At 37.7% G+C, this 13,237-nt stretch overlaps 1 protein-coding gene across 2 annotated transcripts in view; it reads right to left on the bottom strand.

Moving 5' to 3' along the window:
* Positions 1 to 13,237, bottom strand: part of TEX2 (testis expressed 2) — a 116,826-nt gene that overhangs the window by 18,649 nt on the left and 84,940 nt on the right. For both annotated transcript variants that reach the window (XR_006275510.1, XM_038371519.2), the window contains 3 exons: positions 11,540 to 11,689; positions 6,771 to 6,870; positions 1,974 to 2,106 (listed from right to left, as the gene is read on the bottom strand). Coding sequence is in view for 1 of the 2 variants with exons in the window: in XM_038371519.2 (XP_038227447.1) it covers positions 1,974 to 2,106; positions 6,771 to 6,870; positions 11,540 to 11,689 (383 nt within the window). In the remaining variant the exon portion in view is untranslated. The remainder of the gene's footprint in view (positions 1 to 1,973; positions 2,107 to 6,770; positions 6,871 to 11,539; positions 11,690 to 13,237) is intronic.

The following is a 13,237-nucleotide window of genomic DNA, read 5'->3' as shown; positions in this document are numbered from 1 at the left end:
ATTTGGGGAGGGGGTGGAAGTCAACATGGCTTTTGGAAAGGGAAATCATGTCTCACCAATCTATTAGAGTTTTTTGAGGGTGTCAACAAACAAGTGGATACAGGTGATCCAGTGGATATAGTGTACTTGGACTTTCAGAAAGCCTTTGAAAAGGTCTCTCATCAAAGGCTCTTAAGCAAAGTAAGCAGTCATGGGATAAGAGGGAAGGTCCTCTCATGGATGAGTAACTGGGTAAAAGACAGGAAACAAAGGGTAGGAATAAATGGTCAGTTTTCAGAATGGAGAGAGGTAAATAGCGGCGTCTCCCAGGGATCTGTATTGGGATTAGTGCTGTTCAACATATTCATAAATGATCTGGAAAAAGGGTAAACAGTGAGGTGGCAAAATTTACAGATGATACCAAATTACTTAAGATAGCTAAATGCAAAGCAGACAGCAAAGAGTTACAAAGGGGTCTCAAAAAACTGTGACTGGGCAACAAAATGGTAGATTAAATTCAAATATTTATAAATGCAAAGTAATGCACAATGGAAAAAACATAATCCCAACTACACATACAAAATTTATGAGATCTAAATTAGCTGTTACTACTCAGGAAAAAATCTTGGAGTCATTGTGGATAGTTCTCTGAAAACATCCACTCAATGTGCAGTGGCAGTCAAAACAGCTAAACAAATAAAGTGTTATTTACTCCTTCATTTAACATAAGAATCAGGGGTCACCCAATGAAATTAACAGGCAGCAGGTTTAAAACAAGCAAAAGGACATATTTCTTCACACAATGCACCACCAACTTGTGGAACTTGTTGCCAGGGATGTTGTGAAGGCCAAAACTATAATGGGGTTCAAAAAAGTATTAGATAAGTTCAATGGCTATTAGCCAAGATGTCAGGGATGCCACTCTATGTTCTGGGTGTCCATAGCCTCTGACTGCCAGAAGCTAGGAGTGGATGACAGGGGATGGATCACTTGAGGATTGCATGTTCTGTTCATTCCCTCTGAACCACCTGGAACTGGCTACTTGCAGAAGACTGGATAGATTCTCGGCTAGATGGACCATTGGTCTGATCCAGTATGGGCATTCTTATGTTCTAATTTAGGTACACTTGGGTATCTGCAATATGTGGTGAATATGTTAAAATTTTCACAGCAAGAATGGACAAATTTAATCTCTAGTGGGAGCCTACCAATGCCACTGGAGTTACACTGAGAATGTATTTATCCAATATTTGCAGTTAAACTAAACCCTTCTATTTCATACTTGTCAGTGTCAAAGAAGAGATACTTGTCAGTGTCAAAAGAAGAGAACACTGGAAGGAGATCTTATACATGTTCAAATACCTATATTTTAGTTTATCAACATTTTTTCTTTTAGAAGAAGTTAGCATTTCACAATGTCACCATTTGTCTTTTTCTTGCAGAAAAGATACAGAATAATGAAATCAGAGCTTATCAGGTAATTAATTAATGAATTCAACTGATTTTAAAATAGTCTTCAAATCTACTTATTTGTAATTTAAATATCTACATGTTCTAAGATTTGGGATTTTAAAAAAGTATTTTGTTCCGCTTACAAAATCTTTATATTTATTTATTTATTTTAAAATTGGTCCTTTTTGGAGAGCATATTTATACCTTGTGTACAGACTTATCTTCAGCATTTACCAGGGCTTTAGTGCAAGTGGAAGATACCTTAAGATCAAAATCTACTGTCTAAACATAATGAAGAACTGATATAATAAAATATATTATCTTGTTATAAAAAGTTAGTTTATGAAGATAATCAAATGTCAATAAATAGAAGTAATTAACTGGTTCCAAATGTTATTGCAGACTTAAGGCCAAATTCAGCCCTCAGATACAAATATCAGCTTCCATTGATCTAGAATTGAACTGCAGTAATATCCGAGGGTAGAATTAGCCCTGCCTTTCTAAACACAGCTCTGTTTCTTTCTTGGGCAGTAATATCTTACCCTTCTTTGCCAATCTCTCCAACTTTCAGTGCTTCACCAAGAGGCTCTTTACCAAGTTTGGTCAAATTCATTTTGGTCTCGAGGGTCATTAGAAAAGACCCGTTGTAGGACATTTCCAAATCAATCCAAAGCCCTAGAATTGTTAATAAAAAAATTAAAATTTTTAAAATGTGACATTGCAACTTAGAGTAACTTGTACAATCATTTTATATTAAAGTGACGTCAAGATAGAAATAACTTTGGAACAAAAGCATTCATAGGGTTACTAACACGACCAGAGATTTTTGAAAATGGAAAATATTTTTAAAATATCTTACTTTTTACCACTTGTGCAGTTTACTTTTCACATTTCACTCAGCTTGGGACTCAAGACATGCCAAATAGAAATGCCTTAACTAAGCAGACAAAAATAAATAAATAAATAAATAGATAAATAAATAAATAAAGTATTCCCTATTTCCATCAGGAAAAAAAGGTTCCATTTCCAACAGTAGTGAAATCATTTGCTGTCTTAGAACAAAAACTAAGTTAAATGAAAAAATGGACTTTATTAAAACTGGAAATGGTGTACTCTCAGTGTGCCAGGTGTTTTACAGGCAACTTTCCAGCCCCCAAAAGAGTTTATAAATACAGGGAGATGATGCACAGATAGATGATGGTGTTTAGATGCAACAAACAGCGGTGATTCAATGGTGGTGATTAGTATGTTTCTAGATAGCTCCATGATAGATTTTAGAAAATCTTAAAACTAAACAAAACTATTTTGTTCACACTTCTGAGAGGGACATTAGAGCTTATAGGCCTTCTCTTGTCCTACACTGATTTGAGAAAACAGAATTTTTAGTAAAAAGAAAAAGATGAAGTGAGCTGTAGCTCACGAAAGCTTATGCTCAAATAAAGTTGTTAGTCTCTAAGGTGCCACAAGTCCTCCTTTTCTTTTTGTGGATACAGACTAACACGGCTGCTACTCTGAAACCTGTCAGAATTTTTAGTGTCATCCATGAAGTGTATGTATGGCATTAACCAGTTGATAAGTGTTAAAATTTTCAGTGAGTATCCATTATTGAAAAACTTGGTCTGACATCATAGAGTTTGCACTAAATTCATTTGATTAATATATCAAACTCTCAGCCCTTTAAGATGATGATGCAAGATGATGTATATTGCACCCAAGAACTTCAGACAGTAACTATCAGGTATGAAATTGATGAAACAACATTACATAGAAGCTAGGCAAAGAAATATGAAAGAATTGAATAGAGGAGTCTATCAGATGTTAAGTTCTGATTTATGTAGAGCCAAGGAATCCTAGCCTAGAGACAGAGTTAATTATTTCCCAAGTTTACAAATAGAATCTGCATCAACTTAGTCAACTAGCAAAAATGCTTTTTCAAACATCCTAGTCATTTGGATAAAAGGAGAGCTTGCTGGATATTCTCTTTTTTCCAAATGATTAAGCTACACTTTCAACAGTTATCTTACTGCATTGGAACAAAACTCATCTTCAAGCTCAAATTAAAAAATGACGGGTCTTGATCAAATAAACAGCTAACTACTCTGAGACTAAGGAGATGCACTCAGTTGTGTACGCTCACATCACAACTTTCAAGTTTTCTAGAATAGAACAGGTGTATTGACTTTCAGCAAATCCCTGAAGCACAGTTCTCAACTTGAGAGCACCCCAAATCTCATATCAGAAGGTAAACACAAATGTTTCCAAGGCCTTGCCTGAACATGAAGTTATATCACTTTAGTTCTACTAATAAGTTAAAAAGTGGCAGAACTGCCCTAGAGGATACAGTTATACTGGTACAAAAGTTATTGGTATACATTGGTATAGCTTATGTATGTAAATTTAGTGGCATAAGCTATATACCAGAATAACTGCATCCATACTAGGGGCTGTTGTACTGATTTAATTATTTTGGTGAAAAGTCACACCTCTAACCAAAATAATTAAACCGGTACAAACCCTGTATGCAGACAGGACCTGAAGTTCTGCTGGGCAGAATGTGATGATCTGGATATGAAGTAAATAAAATGCATCTAAACACAGCATTAAAACCATAGTTCTCCAGCTCCGGTAAGCCATCGTCACTTGACCTTTGCAAACAAATGAGAGGAACCAAGATTTAGAAAGACAGAAAATACCCACCCTGGTAAGGAATTTATCAGCTAGTTTAGTACTGAAATTTCCCCTAAGAAGCACTGGAGAAGAGACTTGCTGGCTTATCCACGAGTGTGTCTATGTTTCACCATCCTTGTGTTCTAAGAAAATATCATTGCTGTTATCTTTATTTAATGTTTATTCCTGATAAGGGACACTGGTGGACAGGTCAGTTAGTCAGGAGTATTTCCCTAAAGTTCTGCTTAATGGAAACTACTTAGTACTTACTTTCATCCCATGACTTCAGTGTACTTCAAACATTACGTAAGCCTTTAATGTCTTTGTGAGGGATTGTATTTGTTTCACAGATTGAGAATAGAGCATGCACGCAACTTTTCTAAGTCACACAACAAGTCAGCAGGAGAGCCTGCAATAGAACCTAGTCACGTGTTCTAATCTACCCTGCCAGTGGATCTAACGGATAACTCTTGTCAAGAGAATTTGATTAGTCTTGAGCAAAATTATCTTTGGGGCTATAAATTAATTTGACTGAACACCTGCGCACTTTCTCGAGTGCAGAAGCAAGAAGTTGGATACAATCCTGCTCTACCATTTGAATATACTCTGTTGAGAAGTTTGTAGAAATAAATGGAGTTTAACCTTTTGCTGACTCAGTCTTTGTGACTTAGAGGCTCTATACTGTTATACAAAGTCCCCACAACTTAGGCAATTTAAAATCCATGCTGACTCACACTATGATTAGACAGGGTCTGGTTAGGATCCAGACATTGGTTACTGAGTGCCAGCTGGAGCAAGTTCTTATTCCAACATCTTTGCTGCTCAACTATCTGAGGGAAAATGGCTTTAAAGAGTGACTAAATTATGAAGCAGATGTGGAGGGATGGTAAACAAACAGGCTCCCTCAAAGGAACATTTCCCCATAGACCAATTAGAGCCTTCTAAACTCTGGGTCAAATAAGCCCTTGTAGATCAAGTATATCCTTCAAAAACATTTCCAACAAGTCACCAACAAAGTTAAAATAGGGAAGAGAAGATGTGGAATTTAAAAAGAAAAAGGTTTGCTAAAGGAGACAGCTGAAAATCATGCCCAATGGCTACAATGAAAATCTAGTTCCTATCTAACAAACAGTTTCATCTATCAGAACAGATTTCTATGTTGGGGGAGGGGGGAAGCGAGAGCGAGAGGCGAAGACCTACCTGCCCCCTCTCTTTAAGTGTACAATCAAATACTTCTAAAAACAGAGACTTTTTTCAAGCTATAACACTCTGTCAATCTTTGAATTTTTTTCAAAAAAGGATGTTTAAACTATTCTTCATCTGAATGGATTGACAAAAGATCCTGCCTCTTTATGCAAATACCAAAGTGACAGAAATCACAGCCATGACAAATGCCTTGCTTTGGGGATCCGTAAAACCAGAAAGAACCCAGATTGAGTTTCAGCTCCCAGGGCTGGCAGTAAGAAAATCATCACTTCACAAGTTATCACCTTTGACATTGAAAGACAAGCACAAAATCCCACAATGCTATTTTTACAAAGTCCCTTTTCAGAGCTGAGCCAATGTGCGTTTTCTGGTTTATTAGTTGTAGCATTTTGCTGTATCATTGTTTTCATAGAGCAAGGCTGCAGCTCCTAAACAGAAATCACATCTGGGTTCTGCTATGGTACAGAACCAATTATTCTCTGGGCACGAAGAAAAGATGCTGGATCCTTTACTACTTTATACTTCCTCAAATTTTACTTTACTTTTATAATTCTGTGAATTTAGTGGCATTCAATTGGGAAGAGAATATAATTTCCTTAAATTCGTCCTGCTGTTCACCTATAAAAGTACCGTGCACAGCCAAACCCCTAGGGCCTTCATTTAGCACTCCTTCCCTCAAGCAAAAAACTCATACTGAAATCCATGGGCCAAACTCTGCTCTCAGCAGTTCCATAGAGTAGAACTGGAAAAAGAGGAAAGTCGGCCTTTCATCAGAATAAGTTTTGCTAAAGAGAACCCTAAAGTGGGCTGCTTTTCCCAGGTTTACCAGATCCCAGCCTCCTACCCCAGTCTACATCTTCTGTACAATTTTTCAGGCATACAGCATATTTGGAGTGCTAAAGACACTTTATAATCGCTGCAGTCTGAACGTAAACAGATTTACAAATCCATTCTTAATAATGGTATGGTAGCCAAATGAAAAATAAGAGAGGCACTCAAATAGTTTAAGCCCAGATCTTGTGCTTTGTTTAGAAAAAGGTTTTGCTAAACAAGAGAAACAGCTGTGAGGTGGTTCTGTTTGTGTTTTTTTTTTTTTTTTTTTTTTTTTAATATTTCAGTAGAAATAGTTTAGGTTGCCAGTACTATGGAATGTTTATATCTCTCTATTGTAGTAGTGAACAATAACAGAAAGTGAGAAATAAAAATGGAGTATAAGCACAAGTGAAGCTAATTATGTGTCCAAATGGAATGAAACGGAAAAAGTAAACAGTCACAAATGGTAAAAAGTGTAACTACATGGTTAGTTTCAAAAATTTAAAGGTTATTAACACTGGGTAAGGTGTTTTTAAAATAAATCTTTTATAACTTGACAGTGTCCTCTTAATTCTGCAATAGAAGCAAAGCATAATGAATATTCTTTTTACCATCAACCTAAGAAATTCCTGTTAAAACCAAGTGTTCATTACCTTTGTGATCAACAGAAGGTTTGAAGGCTTGAAGAATCTTCGGCACTGCTATTCCCATGTCAAGTTCAGTTAGAGCTAGCTCATTCATGAAATATGGCAGCTGGAAGAAAGAAGAGAATACAAAAATCAAGTTAATTTTAATGAAACTATAAAGAAACCAGATGTTCTGTGATATTTGGAAGGCGGTTAAAGTATAGTACATTTGAGAAAACCTTTAGCTGAGTTACCAATTAAAAGGACACTCAAAGTACGATTATATGCAGAAATTTAAATTCTAAGATTTATCATTCCTTTATCTGAAAATAATATTTTAGCGATGCCTTCATTTATAAACTCTGAGCCAATGCATTTTTAATATTTCCATTCCAATCAGTTGCGTGCACCCAATCAAGAATACAAATTTCAATCTACAACATTAGGTTGATACATTGTCAAACACTTGTATCCCACATTTGACTGATAAATGAACTGTATGCTCTATCGGTCAAAACAAACAAAAGTTGTAGACCAAGAATGAAGTGTAGATACTTGGCAGTTTGCCAGATTTAAAATGATCCAGTTTTGTTTTTATTTTTTTTAAACATATTATCCAACTGCAGTTACACGCTTTTTAGTGGAGAAATTCTGCAGTTAGGCTGATATTTTAAAATAATAAGACCATCACTACTTTTATCCACAGCAAACTCTGCTTAGGGTCTATACTTTTTATCCTACGTCATGCCTCTAGTACTCTACACTGCGCATGCACAAACATATAAAATAGGGATTTAGAACGAAAGCATATGAATGATAATCATATAAATATATATTTATACCTTAATAATGTATATAACACTATATGCAAATGTATGTTCATTCTGAATCCCAGTGTTGAGAGTACCTATATAATTTCAAACACATACATGTCCTAAACTGTGTTATACATGGTGAAGGAACCCTAATTTTTCTATTCTTGTTGCTGGAGGCTCACACATTCCCTAACTTGCACTGCCCTGTGCTATGCTGCTCATCAATCACCGTACACATACTTTGCCTCTTTGCCTCCTTCCTAGATGTCCCTTGCCCAAGTGAAGAGATAAGACAAATTGCTGAACAGATGTTTTAATTACTAGGGGAGAGTAGTAATTTCAAAGAAAATTCTGTAGGTGAGAAAATACATTATGAACACACTCAAGCAGTCCATAATTAGAAGTTATTTAGAGCTTGTCTACACTACCGCTGAAGTTGATGCAACTTGCATTGCTTAGGGGAGTGAAAAAGCCACTCTCCTGAGCCACCTAAGTTACATCGACTTAAAGCACTGTCTACTCTGTGCTATGTTGGCAAGAGAGCGTCTCCTGCCGACACAGCTTCCTCCTCTCCTTTAGCTGGAGTAATTACATTGACAGGATAGCGCTCTCCCGTCGACAAAGCGCATCTACACCAGATGCACTACATGGGTGCAGCTGCATCAATGCTGATGTAGCATGGTAGTGAGGACAAGTCCTAAATTGATGTGACTGAGTCTCTTACAGCACTGTTCCCAACCAGGATAATGCTGCCTTTTCTAATTTTGCCCAAGACACAGCAATTCCCCCCCATCACAGCATGGATTAATACCATATGTAGGCAAGAGGAACTTCTGCTGGGTTTAGATTGGGGCCATCACTGACAGCATTACAGAGTTCAAAGCTGGCAGATGCATTATTTTCTGTAATAACATTCCTGCTGAGATTCCTGGAGAAATTAAGGGAAGGAGGAGCGTGGGAGGGAAATGAAAAAGGCTGCAATTTAGCCAACCAAATTAAGGGAAAGTTCCTAACATCAAGATGCTCAGCAGGGATGAGACTGTTCTAAGATGTTTGCACAGTAATCAGACTGCTCTAAAGGTCATATAATAAAAGTATTGCAGCTTGCAAAAGGAAGAGCATTAAATGGGCTGTTTGACATAAGGTGAGGACAGCCTTGAACAAGAACACCTTGAGCACAAATTTGAAGACTACAATAACCTCAGCAATTCAAGGCACCAGGACCCAACAGGGAGGCAAATAAGTGCCCAACATCTTCCCATTCTCCAGTGATAAGTGGCCCCTATTTTGGGGAGTCACATGGTAATGCCATTGCTTGGGGCCCTCACCATGCAGACTGAGCACTTTACAGATTATGTAGTCATTGCTGAACAAGGTAAAACATTTGAAATATTAAAGACTAAACTATGGCATTTATGGGGTTTTTCAGCACCACACGGCCAGGAGCAGCTTGGGAAGATACTGTGGCACATTCAGACTCTTTCCCTCATGAAAAAAAATATTTTTAAGACATTAGAGGAAAGCCACACGCCACCTACGAAGTCCAGAAGCAGCAGCTTAGAAGATTTATCGCATGTTTCCCCCACTTTAATTTTACAGTGATGTGAAAAAAGATGAGAAGGAATAGGATTATTGCAAGAGCTTTTTTAATATCCTTGTATAACTCGGTACTGCTATACAGACTAGTTTATTTAGAATAATTCCTCCTATTTAAAAAACTGCTCTCAGAAAAGTAACATAAAAAAATGTAAATCAAAAAGAGCTCCTTAAACCAAAGTACTAAAGTCTGGGTGGGGGACCATCATGCAATAGATGCATTAAGTGTTTCAATACACTAAGTCATTGGCATTATATTCTACCCAGATGCTTTTCTAGTCACTGCACTGCTGTGAATTCCCATCCTCTTCCTCTCATTTTGGATAATTTAACAATCTACCTTTCACATTGCACCAATATAGCACTTCCAATGAGAAGCTTTTTAAAAAGCATAGGGAACTGAAAGGGGAAAATAAGAAATATTGCAAGCACAACAGATTTGTATTCAAAGCAGATCAGGAGGTTTCCCTAACACTGCAAGTATCTTTCAAAAAAAAGATCAAAAGGGTTAAAAAAAGCTAGCTGCATAAGTGAATTGATTAAAGTTATTAGCATTTAAAAGATATGGGTATCCAGCTTGAGTTCCTGCGTTTTTAAAAAAATATTGTGAATTTAATGCTCATGAGTAGTACAGTACTGGCTTATTTGAACCCTGAGTCAGTGGATGGAGCCCACTGAAACAAAAGATCCACCCCCTCAAAATAAGGGTGGGTACACAGACCCACAGACCCTTAATAGAGGACAAAGAAAGAAACGGGCAATTCACAGGGTCAAAACAAGGTACCAATAGGAGGATACCAAACAAAGAACTCTGGACAACACCCACTGTTCAGAGGAATCATCTGGACTCCACCTAGAGGAGCTCTGCCTAGATGTGTGAACGGATGAGGGACCAGACATAGGCCCCAAAATCAGAAAACCACCCTGAAGAGTGAAGCCCTCTGCCATGTACAGGTTTTCCCACACTGCCCTGCAATATGCCTCCAAACTGAGCAGAAAATATCATGTCTCTGAGTCAGAGATCAGTTCCATCTCCACAGCCCAATCTTTGGCCTTCCTGCTGAGACCACCTAGGGGACCTGTTGTGGGGGGTAGGTTTTTGTGTTGTGGACAACTCTGGACAAGAGATGGCACTGACACCATTAACGCATTCCCCACAGGACACCAAACCATCAGAGGAGCTAACTTTGTTACCAGCAGACTGAATTTGCACAGACCGCCAAGGAGGTGAAAGGCCCAGAATGGCAGAAGGGCAGCAAATGAAAGAAAATATATTGCATACCTTTGCCTGTAATAGCAGCGAATATTTATAACAGCGCAGTGCCCTATATATTTATGGTGTTTATCAGCATTTCATCTCTCTCTCCCCCATTCCAATTTTTGCACTCAAACTGTTCTCAAGATGTTTGAATAGCTTGCTTCACTGGCTGCGGAAACAGCCCTGGGTAGAATTAGTTTATTGCTTACTTCCAGTAGTACAAGGAGCACTCTCTCACAGCTGGTTTTGGCAGCTAAATTCCAGTGCTGGTGACAGCAGGTCCACTCCTTCCTTTGTGTTTAGGAACAGACCGATAACACCCCCACCCCACCCCACCAGTTGAACAAACCTGTGATTAGCTACTGCTATTTGGAAGAGTCTGAGAATGCAAGGGGCAGACCATGACAGTCAGTCAAAACCCTCTCCCCTTTTCTTTTTTGAGCTTGTGCATTAGATAGCACAATTATACCCCTTTGCCTTTCAGATAGCTGCTGCCTTTACTACTACTCCCACAGAGAATCCTTGTTTATAACGGATTTCTGAATTTAAAGTGTGCTCATATGGGCACACAACTATATGGTCCCCACCCCTTCCTGTTGTCAATATACCATTTCTGAAAGCAGTTTTCATTTCAATGAAATCCTGAATCCTCATCAGGGGTTCCTGTTCAGATGTGCCAGTGAGTACAGAACCAATACACTATAGCACAATGGATTTGCAACATTACCCTTAGAGATTTGTTGTTCAAGCAAGCCTAAAATGCTGTAATACTACTGCTTAATGCTAATACAGTAATACTTTTTACCTCTAACAGAGGACCTCTGTGTGTTTTGCAAACATCCATGAATTCAGCCTCCACACCTCTATGAAGCAAACAATTACTACTATCTACATTTTGCAGTCAGATTAAGTGACTTGGCCAAGATGGCACCATGAAATCTGTGGCAAAGCAGGATTACATCTAACTACTCCTTTTTTCATTAACAGGGTTCAAGACACTATATCAAAATACAAGATATTTCAAAAAGTATTTTTAAATAAAATCTCTATAAATCATGTGACTAAACTAAAAAAAAATCCTTTTTTATGCTGGATAATAGGAAGTGCAAACCCCCCAGGAGAGATACCTTTATTTTGCTGAGTTTCATTTGTATCTTCTTGGACACAAGATCAGACCAGTACTTTTCTCCTAAGAAATCCCAAAATATTCTTCCAAGCAAAGCATTTACCCATGCCTCCTGTTCCTCTTCTTCAGCTACCGTTCGGCTATCTGGCAACTGGTAACATAAACATATCATTCAGTTAGACAATCTAGTCACTGCCTAAAGAAACATTTTCCTCTAGGTCTTGTCTACACTGGGAAATTCATACTGTTCATTAATCCATATTAAAATAATGTCTACACTGTTTAACAAAGACTATAATCTTCAAAATCATGGTTAACCCTTGTGTGTGTGTCTGTTAATACAATAACATTTCTCAGTGGAGACCTAAACTAAACAGATTTGGAGTCATTTGCAGAAAAGGTATTCAAGTTATCAGATATTCAACCAGACTATTTTTAATGCTAACAGCAAAAGCAACATTTTTCATACTAAAAGATACAAAATTCCAAAACACAGCAGATAAGAATTTGACAAGTGCTTAGGTCTCCTTCCTGCCCAAACCCACTTGCCTTATCAAGTCTGAAAGCAAAGCTAAACATTTTTTTGCTAAGCAAAACTAAATCAGAAAAAAAGGAATACAAGGAAAATGTGAGACAATAGAAGGGAAAATCCTTTGTATTCTTCCTCTACTTGTGTGTCTAAAAGTCCACTAATGGAATGACCAGAGCTATATACAGTTAAAGATGAAGACTGAATCAGTGAGAGAGAGAGGAAATAGGTTAGAGAATGATTCTCTATAAAGTTACAAAAAGAAAAGGAGTACTTGTGGCACCTTAGAGACTAACAAATTTATTAGAGCATAAGCTTTCGTGAGCTACAGCTCACTTCATCGGATGAAGTGAGCTGTAGCTCACGAAAGCTTATGCTCTAATAAATTTGTTAGTCTCTAAGGTGCCACAAGTACTCCTTTTCTTTTTGCGAATACAGACTAACACGGCTGCTACTCTGAAACCTATAAAGTTACAGGGGTTCAAGCACAAAAATGCAACATGACCTAGAAAACATGAAGCAAATCTCCCACATCATTGACGTTTGACTGTATGTCTGAAGAAACTATATGGTTTTCTTTCCACTGAGCTGGAGCAATATCTGGAGCAATGAAGTTTTATGGCAATATCTGAATGGATCATGTCTTGATTCATTTGAAAGTAATCTCAAACAAATGAAGACACAATCCATTTGGATATTGCAACATTCTGACTTCAGCTATAAAAGGCAGAGCCAACCGAAGCTACATGCTAATACGTACGCACCTCCACTTTCAGATTCAGATGCAGGGAGTCTGAATTCTATGTAGAGGAGAGAAAGAATTTATGTGATTTCTCTATAAAAAGTTTAGAATGGGGAGAGGTACAGGAAAACTTAATTCAAAGACTCCTAAAGCACAGTCTTTCAGCACACTGTATTATATACGTATCTCCTATTATTGTTCATGGGAGAAGTGTGCGCATAAATACTCCCCTCCTCCCCAAATCTACTCCCAAGAAGCTCAAAGGAACACTGTCAGTCCTTTGACTGAGTACACTTAAAATACATGGTTGCTCAAAAGGAACTGATCTGTTATTTAGATTGTAAGTTCTTCAGGGCAGGGACCATCTACCACGGTTTTGTACAGTGCTTTGTATAACAGGGCCCTGATTCATAGATAAGGCCAAAAGG

The sequence above is a fragment of the Dermochelys coriacea genome, chromosome 14 (assembly GCF_009764565.3).
Source record: "Dermochelys coriacea isolate rDerCor1 chromosome 14, rDerCor1.pri.v4, whole genome shotgun sequence".
NCBI classification, from domain to species: Eukaryota; Metazoa; Chordata; order Testudines; family Dermochelyidae; genus Dermochelys; species Dermochelys coriacea.
The sequence above is the reverse complement of the archived record's forward strand: the minus strand, read 5'-3'. Positions and strand labels throughout refer to the sequence as shown.